The sequence below is a fragment of the Haemorhous mexicanus genome, chromosome Z (genome assembly GCF_027477595.1).
Source record: "Haemorhous mexicanus isolate bHaeMex1 chromosome Z, bHaeMex1.pri, whole genome shotgun sequence".
Lineage (NCBI taxonomy): Eukaryota > Metazoa > Chordata > Aves > Passeriformes > Fringillidae > Haemorhous > Haemorhous mexicanus.
The window spans coordinates 87,369,506-87,390,972 of NC_082381.1; the positions used below are offsets into that span (position 1 = coordinate 87,369,506).

At 45.4% G+C, this 21,467-nt stretch overlaps 1 protein-coding gene across 1 annotated transcript in view; it reads right to left on the bottom strand.

Moving 5' to 3' along the window:
• The window catches only part of LOXHD1 (lipoxygenase homology PLAT domains 1), a 149,420-nt gene that overhangs the window by 4,760 nt on the left and 123,193 nt on the right, over positions 1–21,467 (bottom strand). The window contains exons 35-38 of the mRNA XM_059837021.1: positions 18,807–18,984; positions 13,332–13,517; positions 1,723–1,893; positions 415–553 (exon numbers count right to left, since the gene is read on the bottom strand). Coding sequence (XP_059693004.1) covers positions 415–553; positions 1,723–1,893; positions 13,332–13,517; positions 18,807–18,984 — 674 coding nt within the window. The remainder of the gene's footprint in view (positions 1–414; positions 554–1,722; positions 1,894–13,331; positions 13,518–18,806; positions 18,985–21,467) is intronic.

Sequence of the window (21,467 nt, forward strand, 5' to 3'; positions counted from 1 at the left end):
CTTTCTCTCTGATTCCCACTCCCAGTGAGATGCTGTAAAGGGAACTAAAACCACCTCCAGCTTCCTTCTGCTCCTCCCAGCTCAAAATCCACACAGCCTCCCTGGGGGCTTGCCAGGAGCCTCTTTGTATGTACGGATACAAAAGGACACACACACACACACACACACAAAACATCTACATTTCCTTTTGCCAAATGCCTTTCTCTCATTGTTCTAAAACCTACTCTGTGGCTGCCCAGCAAAAACTCATTTGATATCTTCCCTGTAATCCAAGTGGGAAGCCATCAAGCTTTTTGGAAGGGGGATGAGAAGCAGGGTGGCACAAACACAGCTCCCTAAGGCAAGAAGAGGTGGCATTTGGGGAGGACACAGAACGGGTGGGGAGTTCCTCTGGCCCACCATCCTCCTCACTACCTTTCAAATCTCCTTTTCTTGGAAGAGTTTTCCATGAGGAATTCCTTTGAGCGGCCCATCTTCCCTTCCAGGATGATCCAGATGTTTTCCTTTGTATCTGCATCCTCTCTGTCGCTGGTTACTGTGACAATCTCATAGGCTTCAAAGCATAATTAAAACACACGTTAAACAGAAAAGGAAGAGCAGATGGCCTGCAAGATCTCTTCATCTGGCTGTCACTTTGCTTAAAAACCCCTTCCCTAATATTTATCACAGCCCACAAGACAGCAAGCATTTGCAAAATAAGGGTGGAAACACACTGAAATCTGTGTGACTTTCGGCTTCTAAGTGGTTTGGGATAGAATACATAAAAATACGAGTCCTGTTCAATTGGGTAGCAAGAATAGATGGAGTTATTCTTAGAATCATAGAATATTCTGTGTTGGAGGGATCCACAAGGATGATTGAGGTCCCTCTTGAGCAAGCTGTGTCCAGCTCCATGCTGTGCTAAGCACTTCATCTGAAACACAGCCCGAATTCTCCATATTTTCTTTTCTTTCTTTCTTTTTTTTTTTTTTTCCCTTAAACTTGTGCCACTGTTCCTAGCAGAGTGAGGGCGTCCATGCACCCAACAGGATGTGCTCAGATGCTGGCGTGGCCTGTAAGTGCCCAGAATTGCCCTCACAGGGCTGATTTCTTTTTCAGGGGCAGAATACAATCACGGTGAAGTAATGTGATTATTGTCTCCCCAGGATTCTCCTGAAGAAGAGCAGTGGTGCAGTAGTTCTTGAGATGGACTCTGCATATCCTCAGTGTGGTTAAGTAACTCTTGTTGGCTGAGTCACGCCCCCATCAGACAGCAGTGTAATTGCCTTGGCCCCAGTGGGATTACCCAGAGCAGATCCAGGGCCACGGGCTGTTAAGCTCAGCTGTTGTGTTCAGCTGGGACACTTAAGCTCATAGCCCAGAACCAGCTAAGGAGGAAGCTGGAGTAATGTTACTTACCAAGCTTTAAGGACTGAACTTATTTTCCACCTCAAAGGCTCGAGCACTTTGCTTCTAATGAGATCATATCCATGTGTTCTCATGGCTTACTGATGGACTGAGCCTCTGCAGATGGGCCCCTCTTTGCTTTCAACCCAGAATGAGATCTTTTTCTTCCTCACAAATCCTGTTTCATTTCTTTCTTATCCCAGAACTGCACTATTGAGCTGAAGATTACACAAAATAACCCCTAAAGCCTGCATGGGAACCTCCAGCTTGCAGGAGGTGTGGTCCTACGACCTCTGAGGTCCCTCAGGAAATGGCACAAGAGCACTCCAAACTCACCAGTCCGTTCCTTCAGTTCCAGGATGTCATTATTGGCACAGGCCAGCTCCCTGATGAGCTGCCCATCATCTTCACCTTTAGCCAGCCAGCGATCGCACTGGAACCGAAACGTCTTGTCCATGGCAGAGTCCGTCACATCAATATATTCCAAGTGCCAGCCTGGGGCAATTCCTGGTAAAACAACAGAAATAGAAAAGGTCTGAATGTTTGCACATAGGAGGGGAGGTATCTTTCCTTGGTTATTGATATAAATCATGGAATCAAGGAATGGTTCAGGTTGGAAGGGACCTTTGAAGGGCAGCTCTCCTGCCGTGGGCAAGGACACATTCCATTATCCCAGGTTGCTCCAAGCCCTATCCAGCCTGGCCTTGGACACTGCCAGACACAGGGTAGCCACAGCTGTGCCAAAGCCTCCCCACCCTCATTGTAAATATTATTTTCCTTTATATGTCTAATCAAAATTGACTCTCTTCTAGTTTTCAACCATCACTACTGCCCTACTGCAGCAGGCCCTGCTAGAACATTTGTCCCCCTCTTTTTTATAAGAACTAAGGTAGGGGCTTCTCCTCTTTGAAGTCAGAATGTAAAGTACAACTTCCTCCTTCGGCCCTGCCAGCCAGAACATGCAAAGAAACTTCCCATCCTTGCCAAAGAACAAGGGCAAATTAATGAGAACAGGGACGGGATGTGAAAACAGGAGAGAGTAAAGTGATGGATAGCCCAGCATGGATGACCAAATCACTTCCCATTTCCCTTGGGGCCTTCTGAGGAGCCACAGCACCTTTTCAGTTTGCTACTTTGTTTGCTAGGTTTGTTTTTTTCCCCATTGGAAAAGCAACTTGAAGATGAAGAAAACAGCATTTGAGAATGTTTTCCTGATTTCTTTGTTAAAATCACAGGAACACTTGTTGACCTCAGTGGGGACGGGAGGTTCTGACAGTTCTGCTTTCAAGTCCTGCTATTAGTCAGACAAAAAATGTTATGTTCATGATGAGACATATCTGCTCACTTATTATGTACATCCTGGAGAGATTAAACAGCTCTTGCTCTTCCAGGAATTCACTGCCGTGTGCCTATTTCCTACGTTTGCAAAAATTAATCCTCATTAGCCCTGAATAGAAAATGATAGCACATTTTTTGAGTAATGTCAACAAGTTGCCCATCTCCTGTGGACTGTGAGCCTCCACACCATGTGCTGGCAGTTCTTTACCAGCCTCACAGCCATTGCTGTTTTGTGCTTTGTCTTCCTGAACCTTCTCCAAGTTAGGAAATTAAACTGTGTGCTATGCAGCACAGACTCAACCAACACCACCATTCACCCCTTAAATTTCAGGGGCACAGAACTGCAAAGTCATTGTGCCTGGAAGGGTCATCTGTAGAACATCTTCCTTAGGGCAAACTCAGCTAAAGCAGGTTCCTCAGGGCCAGGTCTGGCCAGGTTTTTAATATCTTCAAGAATGGAGATTCCACAACCTCTCTGGGTGGCCTGTGCCGGAGAAAAAAAGCTTTATTTTCTCATTTTAAATAGAATTTCCTCTATTTCAGTTTGAGCCCATTCCTTCTTGTGCTGTCACTGGACACAGGTGAGAAGAGTTTGGTTCCATCTGCTTTAATTTTACAGGTTGCCCAGAGCAGCTGTGGCTGCCCCTGGATCCCTGGAAGTGTCTAAGGCCAGGTTGGAAGGGCTTGGAGCAACCTGGGATAGTGGAAGGTGTCCCTGCCCATAGCAGTGAGTTGGAACACAATTGTCTTTAAGGTGTCTTCCATCCCAAACCATTCTGTGATTCTACAATTCTGTGGAGTTTTCCAGGGCTCCCACTGTGATTTTACTGGAGCAACTTGCTCTTTGGGGCTGTTTTGGAAATTTATTCTGCACATGTTGGCAGTGTCAGCTGTTAATCTTTTGGTAGGATCTTTTCCATTTAAGCTCAGTGAACATCTCTGCAGGATATTCAGGAGGCTGCTCTGCTTCCATCTACGTGGTGACAACAGTACAGCATGAAAGAAGGGAAACATGCCTTCCTTCTGCAGTGAGAGATGTCAGTGCCTGCAGACCAGGATGGAATCAATTGTTGATCAGCCTGGCTGCCAGCAGCAAACAGGATGATGGGGTCAGGATCAGTGCTAAGCAGCAGTACCAGAAAGGAGGCTGGGTGAGATGCACCTGCCCTCCTCCCCTTCTCCAGCCTGGTGCCAGCAGCCACTATCACCAAGAAGGTGCAACAAATTCCTGCTTTTTTACCAGAGGCAGGGATGGGACAGACCTGATTTCCTGCAGATGTTGGAGCTGAGGGCAAAGCCAGCTCCTCCCCACAAAAATGCTTTTATCAGCTCTGGGCTATTTAAAGAGCAAGTGCTGAGCTCTGTCAGGGATCAGCATTGAAAAGCAAATGCCAACAGGGTGTCCCATACAGCACAGGGGTACCTAAATTAAGGAGCTGGATAGACAGTCCTAGAAAAATGGTACAACTTCCCCTAAACATCCTCCTGTCTGCTTTAAAGAAAAAACATTTCTCTCTCACTAGAATTTGCCTTCTCTCATTTTCATTCCTGATTGTTAGTGACTTAAATTAGATTATGAGACCTGTGTTTGGATCCCTAAATACTTTTCATTTCTAGGAGAATAGCTCACCCCAGGTGAAAGCTGTATTGGATACATCTATAGCAGCATATCTCCCTCCCCTGTCCATGTCCCATTGTGCCAGGAGTGGTGTCACATCAAGGGTTTCATTGCCACAGCATTAAACACCATTTAAAAGCTGATGTGGAAATGGAAGGGTTGGTTCATGTCTGAAAAATGCATCCTGCTCTACTAGAAAAGGTATTGTTTTTCTTTTGTTTCAGACTGAGAAAGTATTTATAAAATTCCTCTTTGCATTGGTATGGAAAAGAAAATGGAAAGGCCAGTGATGCACAGAGTTTAAATCTGAGACTTTCTGTCTGCTGGGCTGGCTCTGTGTGCTGGGCATCACATCAGCAGAAGGAGAACAAGCCATGTTTGCAGAACTGCTCTCCAGGTCATGAAATCCTGGTTTCAGGCTGTTATCCCATTTACCCCTTGTGTTCCTCTGTGACTTTTGCAATGGACTCAGGGACTCTACAGCACCTAAGCAAAGATAAGAGAGGAAACTCCTACCCCAGGGTCACCAGATCCACAGCCCAAGCTGGGTTACAGAGCAGCATAAGCAAAAGAGGAAGAGAAGCCAGAAAGGTGATGTGAATGCAGGAGTGTGAAAGGGCTTTCCCAAACCCTGACCACTGCTCACACAGCCTGGCTGCAAGGAGAAACTGAAGGATCTCTGCAGCCATGGCCCATCAGCCTTTCCCCTGGACACTGTCCCTGATTCTGATCCACAGAGCCAGAGCTGCTCCATCACTCAGTTCTGGATGATGGCAGAAAAAACCAGAGCAGAGCTGCCTGTGTCCTGTTGGCACCTCAAGCAACAGTACCAGGAAAACAAGTGCTCAGGAAAACATCAGCTGCACAAATTTCTACTGAGAGCCCAGTACAAACCAGGACCACTACATTTGCCTCCATTGATGCTTTGGGGCAAAAGGGAAGAAATAGCACACATCTGAGTAGTTCCTGCCCAATTATTCATCCCTTGGTCTTTAAAATAATTTGGCCAGCACTGTGCCTTTGTGAAAGGTCCCCTACCACCAAAACAAGTGTTCACCATTTGTAACAAAAGGTATTTCACCCCAGGCCTCATTTTGCTGCCATTGAAATCCCCAGCAACAAACCTGCCTTAATAAAACCCATGGCAGTGCCACACAGGCTCCTTAATGGTCTGCAGCTGGAAGTGACATTTTCAATAGCATGCAAAACATTTCAAATGTAATTAGAGGAAGAGAAGAGCTTTGGGGAAAAAAGAATCACTTTGCTTGCTTGACTCTGTATAATTTAGTGTGATCTAGGGAAATGTGTTCTGTTCCCCAAATGTCCTTATCCAAAAGAGCAGTTATTTATCTAATTTATCCTCTTTCCTAAAAGGATCCAAGCTGGCCACTGGGGGATTCTGGGCAGGGACCACCTGAAAGACCCTCACAGGACCTTCTTTCCTTTTTCCCAGGTGATGCTGGAAGTCTGTGCTCTCCTGACATTGGACAGGTTGGATTGTAAGCTCCTTGTCACCCATTTCTGCAGTGATTAGCACAATTGAGCCTGACTGTAGAAGCGCAGATGAAACACAGATAATGACATTACTGCTTCATTTAACTAAAACCCCAGCCTGCAGCACCAGAAGCTTCTTTTGCCTCTCTCAGGAGCAGCCACGACTTGCCTGTGTGCTCACCCCTAGAATATTAAACCATTCTGACACCTGCAGAAACATGGGAGGATGGGAGAAAAAAATGGGGTGGAACAAGCGTGGTGGGTTCAGTGCTCAGCAGGCGCCTGGTTCCTGACCTTGCTTTAGTGAATATTAATTATTCCTGGCAAATAAAGACCTGGTGGGATCAAATCTGCTGTCAGAGCCACATCCATGCTTGGATACACACACGTCCATGGAAGTCTCCACTTTTTCCAGCCATATTCATTGACTATCTTCTCTATCCCTTAACCTTCTGTAGCAATATCTCTTCTGGTTTGGTTTTGGAAGCAGCTGATGTCTGATCAAGGATAATAGTAGTCATTACTGGTGCTCATGTTTCCACAGGAGTAAAAAAATCCCTCCTGCTAGGGACATTGACTGCTCAAAGGCCAGTGAAGAATTGCTGCTGCCAAGCCATTCACAGCCACCAGCCAGCACTCCTCAGCCCCCTAACTGCATTTTTAATTTATTTATTTTTAAAAATTTTCACGTTTTCTGACACACGAAGTAAGGGCCATAGCACAGACAGCTCATCAGCCTTGCATCCTCTGACATTTTCTGTCCCCTGCCTGGTGAGGTGAGCATTCATCCCTAAACCCCACCTCGTGAGGCATCACCCAGAAAGTGGTGGGAGTTTTGATAGCAGCATCAAACCGCTAGGAACGGAGCATTAATTGTGAGGTGTTAAAATCATAGCATCTAGCTGTGCACCAGTACGTCTCAAAACACTCTAGGAAGGTGAATAATTTTTATCCCTAATTTACATAATTGAAAATGAGGTACAGGGATGCGATTTACGCAAGGTCATTCAGCAAGCCAGTGGCAGAATAAAAATAGATCCATTTTGTATATCTCTCCTTTAGGCTCATGTTGGTTCACACCACAACATTTCTCATTGGGGCAGACAGGCACTGCAAAAAAACCTCTCACAATCTTTGAGAAAGCAGGAGATTAACACTTGGGATAGTTTTAGAAAGTAGGTGCCCTGCGCCCCCTCTCCTCTGTTGTCTCTGCAACTTGTTCAGAGTTCAGGATTTGACTCAGGTCAAAACCACCCATAAATTACCCTCAGACACACCCCACTCCTCCAGCCCTCACATCTTACAGATGAACTGCTCCTGTGCAAAAACACTTAACAACTCAGACTGGAGATGGAACAATTTCTCAGATTATGTTCTTGTGATTGAAGGAAATTTGGTATTTTATAGAGGGATACTTGAAGCAAAAGCTTTTAACAAGGATGCAGGATAATTTGTCCCCGAGAGGAGCAAAGGAGGCCTGTAGAAAAGAGAAGCTTTTACAGAAATGGTAATTCTAAGGCTACATCTGTCCTTTTGGGCTCCTTCTGAAAGGGTCTGCAATTCACAAGATTGGAAAGGAATGAATGCACAAGGTCAACACCAAAGTCTTTGTGTTCTCTGTGGGTCTGCTATTTGAATTCCTTACATCTTTTTTTCTGCTTCGTGTCACTTCTGCACTGCGATACCTTGTCAGTATCTCTTGGTTAAGCTGTAACACTTGTAGCACACCTTTCACAGAATCATGGAATGGTTCGGGATGCACAGGAGATTAAAGCTTGTCCCATTCCACCCCTGCCGTGGGCAGGGACACCTTCCACCATCTCAGGCTGCTCCAAGCCCTGTCCAGTCTGACCTTTGACACTTCCATGGGTGAGGTGTTCCTCTGTGCCAGGGCCTCACAATCCTCACAGGGTGAAATCCTTGTCTTTGTGACAACATCCTTGGGTGATAAAACCTGCCCTTGAAGAGAGGGGAAGGTGCAAGGCATATGAGAGGGGGCTCCATGGGTCAGTGCTGGGATCTCCCAAGGTGCTGAGGCCAAATTTGGACAATGTGAAGGACTAATCAGCCATGGCACAGTTGCTGGCATGCTGCAAGTCTGCAGATTGCATCCCCACTCGAGCTCAGTCTGAGTTGTAGAGCTGTTCCATGCATGCAGAAGGATGTGCAGGAGTTGGCATTGTCTTCCTCTGTACTAAGCCACCAACAAAACAGAGAGTGTGATGGACTCTCCTCTCCTTGGGCAGTTTTACACATCTATTTCTCGTCCTCTCACTTTTTATTTAAAGCAGAAACTCTTCAGCAAATCTGCCCCGAGGATCAGCAGAGTTTATGAGGCAACAGTCCAGAGCTGAGAGGGAAGGCTTAGAAAAAGCCTTCTCGGGTCTGATAGCTGAGTAAATCCTTACAAAGGGCTAAAAAAAGACAGTTCTTTAGGTTTTTTTTTTAATAATTTATGGCCTACAAGTGCCTCAAAGGCTTGGAATCATGTCCATGAATTGCAGAACCAGACCTCTGGAATGGCTGTGTGCTGTGAGTTCAGGGTCTGGGCAATTTAACATCTGAGTCAAGACACTGCTCCTGGAAAGGGTAGTTCCTTCAGGGAAAGGAAAGGAAAACCAAGAGTGTATAAACTGTTTTGACTTGAGTCCAACTCAAAAAGGGAATAAGATACTTTCTCTTTTGAAGAGTCACTGGGGCAGCTGGGCTATTTAAAACTCTGCTAGACAATGTAAGAGCAGTTGGTGAATTCAGAGAAAGGCCTTGTTAAGGCAAAGAAGAATTTTGGCTCCATAACCTTGGTATTTACTTTTGTCTCTGCTCCTACAACACAGAAAAGTCTGGTTTATCCATAATTAGACTTTTCCTGGCTCCCCTTGGTTGATGGCAACTGAGATAATCAAGAATCTGAAACTGACTACTTTAGACAGACTGCTTATCACCTGGCTTCAAATCTGCTCAGGCAGATGAGGGAGCTAAGTCCAGATTTCCCATACTTCCTTGTTCCATGGAAAAAAAGGCAGTAGCCATCCAAAAACAAACAAACAAACACCCAAAAAACCACCACATTAAGAAGGAGGGAAACCAGCCTTTTTCTAGGTAAATAGTTCTGTTACTGAGATGCTGAGAAACTTTCAGTCATTCTTCCAGAGTGGTGATTTAGTCCTTATAGTAGACTAAAAAAAAAAAAAAAAAAATTAAAAAAATTTGAGGCCTATATTTAGAAAGCCAGCATTTCTACAGACCTACAGATACTGATCTTGCATAAATGTAGAAGTAAATGAACTGAGATATGAGAAAATACATAGTGCCTATCTGAGATCAGGAGATGGGGAGTCTGGAAGTGATTAAATTTGCTCAGGGAGTCTAAATATATTAGGTTGAACATCAGTATCTCAAAGTAAACAGGGGCAAGATAAAAAGACATGGAGCAAAATTAAAACTAAATTTCATTCATATCACTTTGCTGTTACCAGAATCTCACTGGTGAGCTCTAAACATCTAAAAAAAAATCAGGAACAAGTTCCTTGAAATTGCAGTTGTGAAGTCCTTAAACTGCCTGTTTTCAAATGAGCAACAACTTCCTCCCTAATCATTTTTACTGAAGTTAGAGTAATTAGATGGGGGCTTCATTCCTCCTTTATGTCTCATACAGAGATGTCACTCAGCAGTTTTTGTGGGGAAAATGGCATTTAAAAGCATTAAAGTGGGGCCATAAAACTGGTGTGCTTTTCCAGAGGATGAAAACATGGTGTTTGCAATTTAAAGACCTCCTGATAGGCTTGCCATGGCAATTACTGTCTCTTCAACTCTGAACACCCCACTGCAGTCAAATTTCTGTGAAAGGATAAACAAAAGTGGGATGAGAACTGGGAGCAAAGCCACTTCAGCAAGGCTGCACCAAGGGAGAAGGATGCTGAGCTGTGGTGCATGGCACAGTGAGCACAATGGGCAAGGCATTTAAATGTATTTTATCCTGAAATGCAGGCAGGCAGTTGGCATCTTCATATGGCAAGGAAAAGGAAGCCTTTGGATGGTTAGTGTTTCCCCTAGCTAACCTTGATGGGGCCCCTCATGTGGTGTTGTCATTGGACCCAAATATCAGCACAAGGACCTGGAGCTGCTGCAGCCAGTGCAGAGGAGGGCACGGAGATGCTGCCAGGGCTGGAGCCCCTCTGCTCTGGAGCCAGCCTGGCACAGCTGGGGCTGCTCACCTGCACAAGAGAAGGCTCCAGGGACACCTCAGAGCCCCTGCCAGGGCCTCCAGGGGCTCCAGGAGAGCTGCACAGGCACTGGGCACAAGGCATGGAGGGACAGCAGCCAGGGAATGGCTTCCCAGGGCCAGAGGGCAGGGACAGATGGGATATTGGGAATGAGGAATTGCTGGCTGGGAGGGTGGGCAGGCCCTGGCCCAGGGTGCCCAGAGCAGCTGTGGCTGTCCCTGGATCCCTGGGAGTGCCCAAGGTCAGGCTGGACAGGGCTTGGAGCAGCCTGGGACAGGGGAAGGTGTCCCTGCCCATGGCAGGGGGTGGAATGAAATGATCTCTAAGGTCTCTTCCATCCCAAACCAAACTGTGATTCTGTGATTGAGAGTGATAATTTAGAAGATCAGGAAAAGAACAGGAAGCATGCTCCACGTATTCAGGACTCGAGGAGCAATGGGGTGGGCCACTGTGAGGCCAAGCCTTCCACAGGCCATTGGTGGAGAACTATTTAGTCCAAAAAAGCCAGAAAAGAGGTAAAGAAAGAATGATCGACGTCTGAAGCCTCGGAGCAGCGGTAAATACAAACACATTTTTATTTAATACTCAAAGTCCCTCATGCATCTGACAAAAAACATACTTGACCCCTGACTCTACTGCTCATTTAAAAGAAATAGAGCCAGGAATTTCTAGGCAGTGCCACAGCCAATTTATATAAGTTATATATAGGGAGCAGGCACATATTCAAAGGATAGCTATATCCTGGATCTCAGCAGTAATAAATGCTCTACCCACCCAACAAACTGTCATGCTGAATTGTGTGAAGTTTTAGATAGGAGATGCCTTTCACATGACTAATGCAAGAACAATGTAGACAGCATATGTTATGATTTAAACAACAGTTTTCCTTCTTTCTGTGGGGAAAAGCAAGAACATTATTGCTGAACAAAACCTGAGCATGGTGTTTATCCAAGGCTTAAATTAACCTTGCTGTCAGACAGGGCTGGTAAGGACTAGTATTTATAAGTGGAAACCAGTGTTATGAGGAAATAAGGAAAGAGAATACGAGGCTGCCATGTGTATTTATATACATATTTTAGGTTCTACACGCAGCTTAGTGTTTTAGCTGACTTGTGGTGGTTATCCGGGTACAAGTTCTTAGCCCAGAGCAAATTTAAACTAATTGAGCCAATTTACTGCTTAGCCCAAGGCTAAACTCTGTTACCTCCCTTTGCCACCAAGCAGCTGCACACAGCCAGCAATTACCAACTTGTGTCAGCAGCATGATCAGTGGCACTGAGAAGGTGAGCTGTGACTGTCATGACTGCTTGTGCAAGAAGGAAACAAAACCCTCCTGGATTAACAGGATTTGCTCTTCATGCAGCAGGCAGCAGATTCATGGGACTCACTGCCACAGGATATGTGGGTGCCAGTGTCTCCTGGAGGGCCTGGGAAAGACCTTGGATGAGAAAATTCTCTGGAAATTATTTAATGGACAAAAATTATATCCACTCCAGGAAATGCCCTGAGCAATTCATCATGCAAAATGAAGAGGATTGTGAAAGGATTACACATGCTTGTTCAGCCTGTCCTCTTCCTCAGGCAGCCAGTGATGCTGATCTTGGAAAGAGCTGCTCAGACCCTCGATCTGATCCAGTTCCCACCTTCCTGCATCCCAGTCTGTCCATGTGCCTGAGCCCTAAGGATCAGCTCTGCTTTGGTGGGTTTATTTCATCCTGTTAGCACAGCCAGTCACCAGGGAGCCATGATGCCACTTGGGGAAAAAGTTCTTTTAGCACACATTTTAGCTGGTAATAGGTTTGAAAGCAAATCTGCAAGTCCATGTTGATTTCTCAGTGCTATCAGAAGGATATCTGGACCACTCTTGGAGCAGCCAAAAAGCCTGTTTATTGAGCTAAAACTCTCATTTAAAGCTCTTTCCATATCTACATCTAAACTGCAGATCTAAGGAATTGGGGTTTTGGCAAAGTAATCAGGTGAAAGCAGCTCCCTTACTGCATTCAGCACCAGTTACATAACATGATATTATGGAGTTTAATCAACTAAATTGTGCTGTGTTATGGGAGTGATAAATATGAGCTCAGAGCTTGCAGTGTCTGGGAATAAACAATCATGTTAGGTGGATGTATCTCCCCTATTTGACTGCAGACAGAGGCTACCATTAGATGTGTTTTTTCTCCCTCTCAAAGACTTTCCAACAGGAAAGTCTAATCCAGAGATAGCATCTTTTATTACTAGAGCATGACATGCAGCCTTTCCCATCTGCCACAACTTGGAGTGGTTGAGAGGATGGTGGCCAGGTGAGATCAATACTGGCATGAAACCAGTCCCAGCCATAAACCAGCAGCCTCAGTACAACCAGGTAATGACCAGGTGGTCCCTCTGCCATTTCTCCCCAGATTGTGGTAAATATTGCTGCCAAACTGCTTTGTTAACAGTGGTTCAGGTGTGAGCCTGTGTGAGCTATGGAGCTTCACCTTTGGGCTGCAGCAAGGGCTGGCCACCAGTGAGCAAGCCATTGCTAATGCAGTATCATCTCTTTTGCATGAAGGTGGGATGGGATGTCACCACAGCAGTGTTAGTGATGCATTGGTTACAAGATACCACTTGGTGCCTGGATGGCAGCACAAATGACTACGACAGTCCTACTGAGCTCCCCTCTGCTGTTTGTGACAGCAGTCAGGGTGTCCAGCAGCAGGAAAGTGTCAGAACCTCTCTCAGCAGCATGCTGTGTGCTCACTGGCTGATGCAATGATCTTAATAAAGCCAGACACAGATCTTTATTTCCTTCTTCTGAGGCTCGCTGTTTTATGCCAGGCTGCATTTCCCCGTGTGTCAGTGTCAGGCTGAGAACATTCAATTGCTCTGGGAGCACCGTGCTGGCCTGTGTGAGAGGTGTGGATGGAGTCAGTGTGTTGGGACAGCAGGCTGGGTGGCTTTGCTCTGGGGGGGACATCCCAGTGCTGCAGAGGTAGCTGTAAGCTCAGACTGAAGCTGGGGACCTGCTGCAGCAGATGCTGCACCAGCAGCCAGGGACAGGGTCACCCTGAAGGGGTGTGTCTGGACAGGGGAGCTGGGACACCAGCTCCTTGGATCTGGGTAAAATCCTGGTAAAAATTAAAATTAAAAAATCAACATCTGGGTAAAATTAGCCAGGTAATTTTCCCAGCCTGAAGCAGAGCTGGGGACTCTGCCTTCAGCCTGCCTTGTGTCTGTGTGTTTCCTCAAGTGAAAACATCCCCAACTCTCCCACCGCCCGTCACTGCCCTGACCTTTGTTGTCATGCCAGATCCGCACTTTGCAGAGGTCTCCCAGGCTCAGCATTTCAGAGAAGCTGAATTCATCCATCTGGTTCCTCTCAAACTTGTTAGACTTGTTGGACTCCTTCAGAGGCAGGGTGCCACTGTCCCCATACTCCCCAAAGAGGATCAAGGACACGTTGGCGTCGGTGCCTGCTCCTGGAAGGAGAGAGCAGAGAAAAATGCCAAGGGTTACCCTGCCACCTTGGGCTGGCTCCCAGCTCCAGCTGCATGGGGAGGCAGCAAAGGCAGGCTGGAAGAGGCTGCAGGGGTGCTCATGTTCCTCTGAGCACCGCCAAGACATTTCAGTGGATTTGTGCAGGATCCTGCAGGGAGAACAGTCAGCTCTTCCAGTCCATCCCACAAATACAGCTGGATGCTTTGCCCTGGCACTTGAGATGTGGTGACTGTGGTGGTGGCAGTGCAGTGGGAAGCAGAAATTTCTGTCCCTGATGGAGGACTGCCCATCACAACACTCTGCAGGGGATGTCAGGGTAGTAACTCCCATTATTCCAAGGTAGCTGGGGAAGTAAAGTGACTTACCCAGCAGAATCCAGCAATCTACTGAGGAGTGTTAAAGAACATACTTTATAACTTTTCTAGCCACAAAGTAGTGGTCTGGGCTTCCCACTGAAGAACAGTCTCTTTCCAACACTCAGTCATTCCCTCCTGCAGTCCCACAACCTTCTCCAAGCAATTGTGGCATTCAGGATCCTTCACCTGGGGTCTGTCTCCTCCTGCTGTCACTGTGTTTGATGGTACAGGGGTTTTAGAGATACCTACAGATCACCAACCCAGCCACTGTGGCATCTCGTGGCCCACTTCACAACAGATCTTCCTTCTATATTGCTCTTTCTCAAAATATCGACCATGCAGCAATCAATGGAAAAAGTCCCAGTTTCTCATGCAAGAGTTTGCCCTACCACCTTCCACCTTCTTACTGTGTATATGCTAGGAAATGTAAAAATTTACAAGATGATCTTTATTACTTGATATTGAGCATCATTTGTCCTCTACTGTCCGTGTTTCGCCAGTGAAAACAGCCAGGTGTTTTCCTGACTTTTGGGAAGTTCAAGACCAAACCACCTGCAGTGACCTTACATTTTAGCTGCAAGTGCTACATTTTCACCTGGCACTATTTATAATTTGACCAAAACAATTGCATTTTAATTTTGATACTGTGATATCAAAGCAGACTCACGGAGAGTAATAAGATTGCACATGGGCAGACAGTCAATGCTGTGTCAGAGCCAGGGCCCTTAAATTTTGGGAAACCAGACCATCAAGCTCAAATCTGCCTTACAAAGGAACTCAGCATCTGCTGCCCTCGTTTGGATAGCCCAGCTTTGAAAGTCTGACCTCCTGCCAGGCCCTTTCTTGCACAAGAGTATCACAAATCCACTTAGAGCCACATCGGCAGTATTTCCCACAGCTCCGTTCAAACACAATGCAGAGACAAAGTTAGGGGGACTGTAAACTTCTGGAGAAAGGTCCCACTTCCACAGGATTATGACTTGAATACAGAAGTTAGGAAAAAATTGTGACTGTTCTTATGGAGGGACTGGGGGAAAAAAAATTGCTAGTAGAAAGAGAGGAGAAAAAGTCATACAGAGGAAAGGCAAAGCAACATGTGTCCATGCAAGAAGCTGCCCATGTTAAACTGGGGCTAATTTTCAACAGTTCCCTGGGAAGGGTTTAAGTAGGAAGAGAAAGCATCAGGGATCCAGGCAGTTCATCTGGCAGTACTTGTTATGACCCCAAAGCTTGCTGAGGTGAGGAACAAAGCAAACTGAAGTCCCTTTCCTTGCAAGGAGCAGGCTCCTAATTAATGCCAGGTCTCAGAAAGCACAGAACCAACTGTTTCTTAGCAAAACCATCCCTGCAGGAAGAAGCTTGTGAAGGTCTCATGCTGTGACATTTCCCTCACAAGCAATTAGCAGGAGATGGGAAAGTAAAAAACAGAAATGTTAAATCAATGTACATTTCACTTATTTGGGTCGCTGATATTTTTTGTTGTTGTTGTTGCTGCCAGTTCCAGGAAACTGCCAGGCGCATTTAGGAACTGTAAAAAAACTGAGAAATGAAGAGATGAAGGTACTGTGGTTGCACCAGCCCTAACTGGTGATGAGTGCAATAGCTCATGGATTGATTCTGGGATCTGCAGAACTGAGCTGGACCCCGTCATCAACACCCTAAGCAATGGCAGAGTGTTTCCTCAGCAGGTTTCCAGCCAAGGGTAGATTTGTGTGAGTGACTGACATGCTGAAGGCCAGAATTCCAGCCCAGATGGACCTTGAGAAACTTGAGTAATGGGAAAGAAGAAATCCCATGGAATGCAGCAAGGAGAAATGCAAAGTCCTCTGTGTGTGTTGGAATAAACCTTGCACACACTGGGAAGCTGAAGATGTCCCAAAGTTTGCAGCAGCATCTTTCATATTCTGATTGGATCCAAACAAGCAGGAGGTTTCCAGAGCTCAGTGCAATTCAAAGCAGCAGTTTGAGTTCCTGGTTGTGTCAAGACACTGAGAAAATCTTGGAGGGTGGACACTAAGAGAAACAAGGGCTGGGACACAGCACTGTGAGGAGAAGCCCTGAGGGCAGCTGGGGCAGGCACACAAGGGCTCCCTGTGCAGGGACAGGGGTCATGATGACAGGGCCATCTACTGTGTCACATCTCTCCCCAAAAAACCAAAACCACAACTTGCTGGGCAGGCTCAGGCTGGGAAAGAGATAAAAAACCAAGTTTATTAAGAATATGGTGCAGGTCTGGGTGCAGATGCCTGAGAAGGTGGTGGTGTCATCACTGTCCCTGGAGTTGTCCAGTGTTTTGGCTGGCAGCACTCCTTTGAGCAGGAAAATGGGTGAAATAACCTCTAGGAGACCCTTTAAGCAGAAATCTCTATGATTATATGATTCCTTATGATTATATGAGCAGATGCTTCATTTTTAAACAAACTCTGGGCTTCAGTCACAGCCTTCTGAGGCCAAAGAATGTCTTTCTTTTCACATAAAAAAGACCTATATAAGGCACTATGAGCTGACACCAACTGTACTAAATTATGTAATTTGTAGGTTGGAACTGAGTTGACAACATCCTAATTAATCTTATAACAGCAGAGATAAGAACCTTCTGTTTCATTAATGCTTGGAAAATGAGAAAGAAGTATTTATTCACTCTCCATCTTTATTGCATTAACATGTATATGATGCCTACGCAGAGAAAGTAAAAATTAACCAGCCAAAGGACATTTTTGTGCCTCAGAAAGAGCCATCAGGTGGTCTGCCTCTATTGCATCTATGGCTATGGGTCCTGCCTTGAAGAAAATCAGATTGTGCTGTACATCTGAGATCAAGACCTTGGCTTTCACCAAGGATTACCCATCTGACTTGGGAGGTGTGTGCCCTAAGAACCTCCTCTTATCTGTGTGCTGCCTCTGAGAGTCATCTGAGGGGCTGCTGGTGGTGGAAAAAGGGTGATTTGAGCTTTTCAGGAGCAGAGCTGTTCCCTGCTGAAACTCTGTAGGTTAAATTTTCTCTGGAGCAGAGTGATTTTGTGAAAGACAAATTGTAACTTAAAGGTTTCCTTGGGGAAAATGTAAAACAATGCTGTTGTTAAACACTTGTGTGTAGTGGAGAGGAAATAGCTTATGCTTTCTATTTTGCTGTAGAATCTTTGTGGGATTAATTTTCCCTAACTTTAGCCATCTAACCTAATTTAATCATGAAATCTGTGTCTGAATCTGATGAAGAAAATCTCAAGAGGCAGAGACCCTCAGGAGAGTTATCCAGACCCTTGATGAAGACTTCTCTCCCAGATTGACCCAAGACAATTTAGACTGGGAGGAACTAAAACTAGAAATACAATTTTTTGGAGAGTGGCAAATAAGTGAGATTATTTTGCCTACTTTTTTTTTCGTTTTGGTGACTCTTATGAGCTGGAAAGTTGAAAGCCACTGCAAAGAAATACTTTATACCTAGAAATAAATACGTTTGATTCCAGCCCTTGTGCAGTATTGCTGCTCCTCATCAATGTCAGTGTGGCAGGAGATGATATAACATGTTTGAGCATCACCTAGGATAAAAAGTCCTTCTTCCTGAATTGGTCCAACCAGCAGTGATTGTGGAATACATAGTGATCAAAAGGGGGAGATGGTTCATGACTTGCACCTGCTTTAGATAAGCTGGATGAAGTTCAGCATTGTGTCAGTGAGCTGTGTGATCTAATCACAAACAGACTCTGAAACCTCTCTGTACTCTGCTCTTCCCTACTGGTTGTCTCTGTTCATAATGAAATAAAATGTTTCTTCATTAATACCTGTCATCCTTCATTCAGTGGGAAGGGCAGATCTGTCTGCTGCTGCTGTCATTTTCTGTTCTCCCCTCACTTCTATTTCCATCACCTTTGTGAGTTAGGGCTGGTTTTCACAAAAAAGGTCACAGAAAGATCTACCATTGCATTAGATGGATGGCCAGATACATAAACAAATCTCTCTCTCTCTTTTATTTATTGTATTTCACTATATGTTTTTCAGACAAGCAACTGGCAGAGAGGATAGATAAGAAGGGGTGAGGTGGCACAAAGATGCTCTGCCAGGGAAATTTTGATATTTTTGGATCAAACCTTAGAAGCTGTATAAATTGCTGCTGATAAAACCAGGAAGAAGGAAAAAAAAAAAAAAAGCAGCAAAAAAGGGATAAAGAAAAGATGTTTAGAGGTCAGCAGTTGGTTATGTGCAGTGGTGTGACAGAATCTCACTTGAGGAAGACACCTTTGAAACAGGGTGTCTTCAAGACAATGTCTGGCTTGCTCCATCTTGGCACTATTCACTTCATATGTGGCAGCAGATTTCATCCAGCAGCCTGACAAAATTTCCCATGAAAAGAGGCAGTGATCCCAGGAAATTACATTGAAACCCCATTTCTTGGCTCTTGAAGCTCTTTCTGTATACTCTGTTCCACCTCTTCTATCTGGTGTGCATTTAGGAATGTTTTTTTTTCTTAACAGCCTGAGATAAATGGTCTCAAAACACTTTGAAAAGGTGGGTGAATTATTGCTGCCTGCTTTAGGTGAGTCAGGCAGTGCTGACTGAAAACCTGATGCACACCAGCTCTGACCCTACATGGATGGACCTGACCAAAAAAGAAAAATGTGGCTGCTGACCTCTGCAGCTTGGTCTGGTAATAGTTTCTGTTAGGGTGTCTTCAGAGGAATCAAAAAGCAGTCAGACCTGGGCCTTGTGTCTAAATATGTTATTCCCAGAGCTCAGATGAGAATGAGTCTCTTAGACACAGTGATCAGCCAGCCAAAATGGTTGTGTTCCAGCAAAACTATGTTTTTTTAAATGTAATTTCAAATGAAGCAGATGGAGGTTTTTTTTTTTTTTTTTCCCATTGCTTAAAAACAAACTTCATACTAGAAATTTAATAAAATATCCAGCAAGGACCAACCTCCAATGTCACTGGTTTTAACCTGAAGAGTGTATGTGGTGTCCTCCATCATCTGCTCGTCGTTTATGACAGCTGGCATCTCACACACCAGGCTTCCCGTGGCATTTTTCAGCTTGGACAGCCAATCCCCATAGGTAAATGTGGCCACTTCTTGGTTAGAAAGGTTCTTCAGGGTGATCTGTGAAGAGTCAAAATGGGGACAAAAAACTTACCATTTGAATGAGGGCAAATGTTAAACTTATAAACTTACAAAGTGCATGATGTGGTGGGACACGGGGAGAGCTTGGCCATAGCTCCAAAGCCCACACCAAACTCTTCTGGGATAAATGGAGTTCCCTCCTGTGGACAATATTTGCTGTGGTGGTTTGTCCTGAGAAATGGTCTTCACAGTATTATAATGCTTTTCCAACCTTGTGGCAAAGCAAAGGGAGAAATTTGGCCCTCTGACCTAAGTTATGGACAAAGCCCATCTCCAAGAGGGTCAGACCTCTCCCATGAGCCAGCATGGAATTCACTCCAAAGTAGGAACAGAGTTATTAAAAACTGCACTACCTCTCCTTGAAGAACTCAGCATCTTTCTTTTGACTGTCTCCTCTGCGTGAGCAAGCAGAATTCATTGTAGAGAGACGCAAGCCCAAACAAGTTAAAACAAGGCACAAGATAAAATTAGGCCAGCAAAAACTTAATATTTCACACACTTCTCCCTCTGGGAAAAGGTGACAGAACAAACAGTATGCAACAGATATTAGTCACACTATCTAACGTGTCGTGGAAGCAGCTCAGATGCTGTGGTGATAAGAACAGAATGGGAATGAATTCAGAGCAGCTCAACAAGTTATTCCAACAAATGCCTAATAAAATACCCACCTTTATGTCTCTTGTTGTGTGTGGGCTCAGTGGAGCATCAGTCAAGTGTGAGAAAAGCATCACACCTGCCTAGAGCAAAAACCTAGCAGTAGGTTCTGACTAAACTGGGGGAGCTGAAGGGAAGGCAGGAGACCGTGGTGTAAATTGTGTCACTGTCTAGCAGCAACAGAGGCTGTACCTGTGTGTAGCAGAGCATCAGAAAACACTGCCTCTGCAAGGGCCTTGGAAACATGAGCCCAGAAGTGTGGCATAGTATTAGGGAGGAGTGAACCAGGAGTGGTGGGAAATGTCACATTAAAAAGGGTGCCTGGAGGTGGATAGCTCCAGCCCTGCTCCAAGCGTGGCTGCATGCCATGCAAATCCGTGTCCAGCTGAGCTGTGAAAATCTTCTTCAAGGGTGTAGATTCCCCAGGCACTCTGAGTCCTCATCCCAGGGTGCCCCACTCTCATGGGGAAGATTTTATTCTTTGTATCTGACCAGGGTTTTCCTCAGTGCCACTCATGTCCATTGCCTCACGACTTTTTGCTGTCCACCTCTGAGAAGAGTGTGGATCAATGGTTTCTGAAACCTCCTTTCAGGCAGCAGAAGACTGTGACTAGATTCCCCCTCAGCCTTTTCTTGCCATGGCTTAAATCCTGCATTTTCCTCAGCCTTTCCTAGTGTTTCCAAGTGCTTCTTGTAGCCCCGTGACCACCTCAGTGCCCTTCCACTCTGTCTCATATATCAGCCTAAGGAAAAAAACCCCAGTAAAACTTATCTGGAGATAAAATGTGCTCAAATTCTGTCTTCAAACTTCAGGTGTCCCAGTCCATAGCCTTCTGTTGACCCCAACCAAGCCTTGTTGGAGGCTTCAGCAATTCAAAAGAGGAATACTGCTCCAGGTTATAAAAAAGTTGTTTTAAAGAGGGCAGTAGCTACCCTGAAGATGATCAGTAAGCCATGCTGTTTGTGCATTGGATGGTTCTGTGGGTAGGACACTCATCTGGGGTTTTCAATCTGCCTGATGCTAAAGAGGGATCTGTAAAACAGCACCTTCACCCCCCTGTCCCAGGGGGACAGGACATTTTTGGCTGTAGAAGATGTCCCACTTTTCTGAAAAGATGCTTATTCACAGCCAGTGACACTATTACTTTGTGGTCAAAAGAACTGTTCTGTGAGTCAAGAGATATTGAATCAGACCCTTGCTTTGAACCTAGCAGAAATGAGGTCTCCCCCAGCCCAGCTGGTGGCCTTCCTGCTGGGGCACAGAAGTGTCCTCTCTCAAGGATGTGTGAACGATGCCTGCATCCTCTCAGGAGTCCATCCCAGAAAGTTTTCTTTGCAAAATTGAACTGTGAGTAATGTCAGGTTGACTGAAAATCTATTTTCCCTATTTATGAAAATCTATGGTCTATTTTCCCCCCACCCCAGGGCATAAACTCCATGCTGGCAGAGGTTCAGCCAGCAGTACCCCTGCCCTGATTTGGAATGTCAGTGACACTGTTATAGAAAACTGTCCTGAGCAAAGCTTGTAGGGAATTGTCAGGGAAGCAGTGGGGAAAGAAGCAGATTAGAGTTGTCAGCTGGAGAGCACTCACAGACACAGAGGTCAGGCCTCTCACAAATATCCAGCCCATGCTGAGCACTCCAGATGCTGTCTGAGAAAAAAAATGTCTGGCTACTAAAGCTGCTGGAGCAAAATGCCAGCTTTTTCCATCCTCAGCCCCTCACCCAGGATGTGTGATTGCATCTGTGTGCATCTTACTGTGAGCACAGAAACAGAGACCTGCCCTGGTATCCTGTTCTGGGCTGGT